The following is a 6493-nucleotide window of genomic DNA, read 5'->3' as shown; positions in this document are numbered from 1 at the left end:
GAACCAAAACCCTATTCTTAAGACAGGCACACACGTGCGCATTACATTTTCTTCGGAGAGTAATTTGAACACGTACAAAAACTGTTGGTGAGTGTATTACTGTTTTATTACTCTATACTTTTTTTCCCGCCAGATGAAACAAGCAAGACAGTCGGTGCAGTATTGATCCTGCATATCATCACTTATGATTCATAATTAAAGTCTGTGTTTAAACGTCACTACAATATAGTTTTGATAACTAAATCAAACAACATTTGTTCGCGAAGCTGTACAGAACTATGCAATTAACTACAACTGTAAACTTTCTTACTGAAATTATGGTAGACAGCGATGACCAAGGAGCACCTTTCAGCGGGGCTGAATTTACTGATAAATTTACAGGACGGCGAGAAGGAAATGAAGATATTTTTCTTGCATTGCCAGAATCTGATCATTTTAATTGACTGTTATCCTGATGGAACTGCAGTTTCTCATCTTTTAGACTTTAGACTCTCAGACCTTGCTTTACTGAACCAATCGTTATCAAGTCCTGGGACTAAGAAAATGATTTTATGATATTCAAACATACGCCCCTTTACTGATAAGGCGAATTTTTGCAAAACAGCCACTTTTGTCATATTACGTCTAATATTGTGTATTAAGGAAAAAGAGTATCATAAATTGTTTTCAAGTTTAGGGTAAAGATAGTTTATTACGTCCCACTTTGAGCTCAACCAACGGACAATGTATTCAGAGCTTGTATTAAGAGCTTTCATGCTCATGACAGTTATTACTCGGAGACTGCCTGGAGGTGGAAAGATACGTGGGCGGGTACCTTCATTTCGGTGGCTAAATCTCAACTCCGTCGTTATTTCACTGAAACGAAACTAGGAACGTGGTGTGTTTACGGAAACCACGAACGTCGCGCTGTGTGCCTGCAGAAGGCACACAGCATCATCAAAAACCACAGCCACTGGTCACCTTACTTTTGCACACACTCGTCAGTTAAGTTGCACACATTAATACTCTTTTTCATACATGTGTATAGTGTTATATCTTATTTATAACTCATACCATATTTTTATTTAAATCTTTTACCTTACATTTTATATTTCGTATGACTAGGGCTCTTATTGCTGAGCTGACCGGTTTCTCTCGTCCAATTGCAACACATTTCATTGTACCGTTGACCCTGTGTTAACCTACATATGACAAATAAAACTGAACTGACTGACTGACTGACTTTAGTTTTGTTCTCGTTAAACATGCCAGGTTGCGGTATATGAGCAATAGAGAAAAAATCTTTACTTCAACTGCTGCTGCTACCACTACTACCACTATTGTTATTCCTTAGCAAGAAGAATAAAAGGAAATGTAAGAGGAGGAAAAAGTAGCCTATGTGTTTTATTTATTATCCTATTCTACAAACCCAGGACCAGTCTGCAAAAAGACGGAACATATGAAAGGTGGAGCACAGTCTGTAGAACAGGTCAACAGTAGGCCTACATCAAACATGGGAAAGCAGGAACTACCAAATGTGTGGTTGCAGAAAAAATCATGGAGTGCTTCTCCGAGTCTGCGAGCTTTTTGTTTTTATGGATTTCATTATGAAATGAAATCCATAAATTGTTTTTATGGATTTCATTTCATAGGTGAAATGTGAAAAGACAGCGCCTTAGCACCTCAACATTTAGCTTTATTGTATTTTCTTTTCAATCAAACATCTTTTTACAGTTTGTGTGTGTTTTAATGTTCTGGCCTCATATGTTTTCTTTCAGATCATCATGAGTGTGGTGACATCCAGGTTGACTAAGGAGCAGGAGAAAAAGTTGTGCACATTGCTTGGTCAAGCCAAACTCAGCCTGTTATTCAAAGCCACTGTCCATGGATATAACAATAATTCTTTCCACCAGAAGTGTGATCGGCAAGGTCCAACGGTAACAGTGGCCTACAATAAGTCTGGCTATGTTTTTGGAGCATACATCAGCAAAGATTACGCTCAGACAGGGCAAAACGTCACTGACGACAGAGCTTTTCTCTTCAGTTTTTGCGACCACAAGCCAAAAGCTAAGCCTCTGCATGTTGTTAGCAACAACCCTCAGTATGCATTCACCGACAGTAGTATGGGTCCAAATTATGATTCTCTGGTGTTCCTTTATAACAACACAGCCACTGTCCAGAGTAATCCTGGCACATACAATTTTGACCCAATTCAAATGCACGGGAATGATATTCAGCTGATAGAGTGTGAAGTTTATAGAGTTGAGGGTGAGTTCCATGAAATTTAATGTATGTTTATCCATGTGTAATCAAACTTTTGACTTTTCTTGTAATGAAAAATTCAGAGTATTAGATGTTGAAGTATACTTCTTTGTCATTGCCTTTTGTTTTCTACAGATTATGGAGGTCTTATGGAGACACCATGGAGAAATATTCAGTGGACATCTGAGTATGAACATTATACTCAACAATAATAGCTTCTGATGTTAGGATGTTTAAGGGCATGTGGTTCACTTTTCCCTGTGCTTAGAATTCAACATGTCAAAGAAATAAAAAAAACGCTGAAGTGTGGTTAGACGTTCAGTTGTGTTGTACATTGTGGCAGGAAGAGGAAGGTCCTTATGGAGACCATCACAAATTGGAGGCCTGATGTGGGCTCTGTGAAGCAAGCCCGGATGCTGCTTGTCGGACCTGTTGGGGCTGGAAAGTCCAGTTTCTTCAATTCCATCAGTTCTGTGTTCAGAGGTCATGTGACCAGTCAGGCTAACACAGGCAGTGCTGGGACTAGCCTGACAACACAGGTTAGCAATTTAAGTCAGTTTCCACACACATAATGCAACGTAGATGTACTATTATCTGTAATAAACATAACAGTTGAGCGTCATTCCTTTAAGAATCAACTATGGCTCTTAAGTTTATATTAAATCTTTTAATGCATTCAAAGGAGGCTAAAGAGAGGGGTTTTGTGTGTGGATGACAATTAAACTGATCAAAACTAATGTTTTGAACTATAATTACACTTTTGTCCTCTAGTTTCGTACTTACTCCATCAAGGCAGGTCAGAAAGGCAAGACTCTGCCCATCATTCTCTGTGATTCCATGGGATTGGAGGAGGGTTTAAACTCTGGGATGGATATGGATGACTTCACTAGCATTCTGAGGGGTCAAATGCAGGACAGATATCAGGTAAAGGAATAACACATGGACACGAACCTACAGCACTTACCAAGTGGGACAGGCGTATGAGTACCACTGCTAAAAAAAACCCTCAGAACAAACCTGGAAAAGGCTTCAGGGCACCCTTATCCTGCAGCCATGTGAAAATGCACATGTATTATAAAATCACTGTCTTGGTGATCTACTTTTAAATAAATTGTTTCCAGAATGTTTGTGATGTAAAGACAATATTAAAAAGCAATGAGATTTTGGCACAAATGTGACACTTCTCACTGTCCTGTGAACCATGGTAGTGGTATCACCATACTGTGGGAATGATTCATTGTGTCATTGCATGGAAGACTTGAGCAGATCAAACACAAAACAGATGCAAAGTTCAGGGAAATCCTGGAGGGAAAAATGCTGCAGTCTGGATTTTACAGTAGGACTCATACTATCAAGGTTTAACTTTGACATGCTAAATGTGCAAAACAAATCTATTCTACAGACAAATCTATTCTACAGACAAATCTATTCTAAGGTCCATTACTGTAATTTCTGCCAGAGATGCTTCTTATAACAGACGCAAAAAATTTGTTGTTTTTTGGTTTTGCTATAAACTCTTTAAAGGATCTGTACAATGTCATTTTCACTTTGGTTTTTTGTTTGATCCATGACAAAAGTGCATTAAATATGGCAAAGTTTGGGGGAATACTTTTGATGGCGTGTATATATATATATATATATATATATATATGCACACACACACACACATATATATATATGTGTGTGTGTGCATATACATATAGATATAACTCTGTGCTTGTTATATTTTTTCCTTTGCATGTACTTAAACAGCCTTTTAAGTGTAAGATGTTTACCTCTTTCACTGAATTCCAGTTTAACTCATCAATGCCTCTGCAAACTGAATCAGTGTATTTCCGTAAATCGGTCGAGCTGAAGGACAAGATTCACACTGTTGCATATGTGATTGATGCCAGTAAAGTCAAACTCCTCCCTGACAAAATGATTGAGAAGTTTGCTGCTTTACGCAGGAAAGCCAACCAGATGAGTAAGTACTTAAATACCTGAATTACTGTCACTGGATTATTGTTAACCTCATTTGTAAGTCTTCTGAAAAACCGTCCTGAATATGGAGTACCCTTAAAGAAAACTTCTATTTCAAAAGTATAACGTTTTATCATGGGCATATCATTACAGTAATTATGATGAAAATACATGTTACAGGCTCACATTTCAGGACTCACATTTCAGTTATTCAGCAATTTTGTAATTCTTTTATAAATAAAAATTTTCAGGTGTAATTGTGTTTCACAGGTGTTCCACAGCTTGTCCTCCTGACAAAGGTGGATGAGGCCTGTCCTTTAGTGGCAGTAGATCTGAAGAATGTGTATCGCTGCAACTACATCAACAGAATGGTGAGTTTCACTGAGCAGTTAGGAACAATTCTCAGTGCCTCTCAGGGTTTTTTTCTAAACATTGTCTGAATTTGAGTTCATTTTCCTTATTATATGTAAACTATAAGTTCAAGTTCTTCTCATCAGAATATATTTTGAAAAGTTTCCTTTTGTGTAAGGCCATCACCCAATATTCATCTTGTCGATAGAGTTACATTTCTTGCTTCATGATACAGAAAAGAAAAACATTATGTTAAATCATATCGTGACAGATGCGGGAGGTGAGTGATCTGCTGGGAGTTTGTCTATCATCTGTGGTCCCAGTAAAGAACTACAGCCAAGAACTGGAACTGGATAATGACACTGACGTCCTGCTCCTCAGTGCTGTGAATCAGATGCTCCGTGTCACAGAGGGATACTTTGATGACATTTATGAGAATGACAGTTTGGATAGGATTAAGCCTCTGTTTTGAATCCTGGCAAAAGTCTGTGTCTAACATTAACAGGATTTCTGATTGTTGTGTTGTTATTCAGTTTGCATTTCTGTTTCAACACTAATATTCATTTCTGCTTCTTTTGCTAAAAGTGAAGTTGGCTAGTTTATTATTTTGAGTTTGATTTCATTTCACGACAAAGAAACTCTTGTTCAATCCCAAACCAAGAACTACTGTAGATCCTAATAACATTTCAAAGACCAGATGTTCTATACATGTTTTTTTGCCTAAATACTTAATTTGAAACTTTTTGAAATTCAGATTTTATTTTAACTTCCATTCTTAAAAATACATTCTAAAGTAGAAGCAGACCATGTCTAGATATGTGATAGAAAGTCCTTTTTATTAACAAATATTGAATTTCTGAGTTTACTGCACTGAGCAATAAAACTGCAAAACAATCAGAACTGAAACGCATCTCATATGCTTTGTTCACATACAAACACAAGTGTAACATATGCTTTGTTCAGTATGCTTTTCCATTTGCTGAGCTAGAGGTCTCATACCAGTCAGTGAGAACTTCTCAATGTCATGCTAGTATTCTAAATAAAACATTTGTCAATGAGTGTTGGATCAATGGTTTTAAAATTAGAGTACAAAATGCTCTGTAATGAGGTGTGTTCTCTAATCTACTTGTCATACTTGTCTACTTTCCACTGTCCCTTGGAGTCCATCTCCTGGTCTTGAGGATTAACATGAAACTTGTTAAAAGGTCTAAAAGTAATGAGATCATTATGCAATTAGAAAAGCCACTTTGCCCTTTTCTTTAGATTATATATTTGTATATTTGAATATTTAAGGTATAAACTGAGCTGAATCTTGCATTTGAATTCAACCATTAGCAGCTCTGTTTGGGCTGGCTTCAAAATTCAAAATTATTTTCAGATGGCATTTGTAACAATGGCACCTGTGCCTTAAAGTGTAATGTTTTTAGAATAAAAAAACAAACAAACAAAAGAAGAACGATAACGTGAATTCAGTTTATATTTTTGGTTGATGATTCTTTGTGGTTGTTATTTTATATGACATTCATATTTCGCTCTTGTCCCCCCTCTAGTGGTTAGTTTTGGTTAAATTATCTGTTACTTCTTGGTTCCTTGTTTCATCCTGTTAATTGATTCATGGGGTCCACCTGTTTTCAGTTAGTTTAGCCTTGTTTAACAGCGTATAAATGCTTCTTTTCTTCTCATTCTTTGTGTGTAATTGTTTGCCCTATGTTACGTTGGTTTCTCCTCCTGCCTGAACTCCTGAATCTGTGTTCTGTAAGTTCCTTTAAGTCTTTTGTTAAGTTTGCTTTAAATAAAACTGAAGCTGACCTGCACATCAGCGTTGCCAGATGTATGATAATTATTGTATTTCAGACAGTAGTTTGTCTCAAATACATATTTTCTGAAATTACACATTTGCACCTGTTTGTTCTCTTTGTTATGACTCACGTATGATGAT

At 36.9% G+C, this 6493-nt stretch overlaps 1 protein-coding gene across 1 annotated transcript; it reads left to right on the top strand.

Moving 5' to 3' along the window:
• Positions 1-1763: 1763 nt before the first annotated feature.
• Positions 1764-5026, top strand: LOC115812091 (interferon-induced protein 44-like). Its single transcript, XM_030774578.1, has 7 exons — positions 1764-2247; positions 2377-2428; positions 2585-2780; positions 3013-3165; positions 4036-4207; positions 4474-4574; positions 4826-5026. The coding sequence occupies exons 1-7, from the start codon at positions 1764-1766 to the stop codon at positions 5024-5026; spliced, it is 1359 nt and encodes a 452-aa protein (XP_030630438.1).
• Positions 5027-6493: the final 1467 nt, after the last annotated feature.

The sequence above is a fragment of the Chanos chanos genome, chromosome 5, assembly GCF_902362185.1.
Source record: "Chanos chanos chromosome 5, fChaCha1.1, whole genome shotgun sequence".
In the NCBI taxonomy this organism is placed as follows: domain Eukaryota; kingdom Metazoa; phylum Chordata; class Actinopteri; order Gonorynchiformes; family Chanidae; genus Chanos; species Chanos chanos.
This window is presented reverse-complemented; position numbering and strand designations above follow the sequence as displayed.

Bases quoted from the DNA above. Each gene is read 5' to 3' on its own strand.
- LOC115812091 (XM_030774578.1), top strand. From the start codon at position 1,764: ATGAGTGTGGTGACATCCAGGTTGACTAAGGAGCAGGAGAAAAAGTTG. The intron at 2,248-2,376 runs GTGAGTTCCATG...TGTTTTCTACAG, and splicing joins TGAAGTTTATAGAGTTGAGG to ATTATGGAGGTCTTATGGAG. The intron at 4,575-4,825 runs GTGAGTTTCACT...ATATCGTGACAG, and splicing joins GCAACTACATCAACAGAATG to ATGCGGGAGGTGAGTGATCT.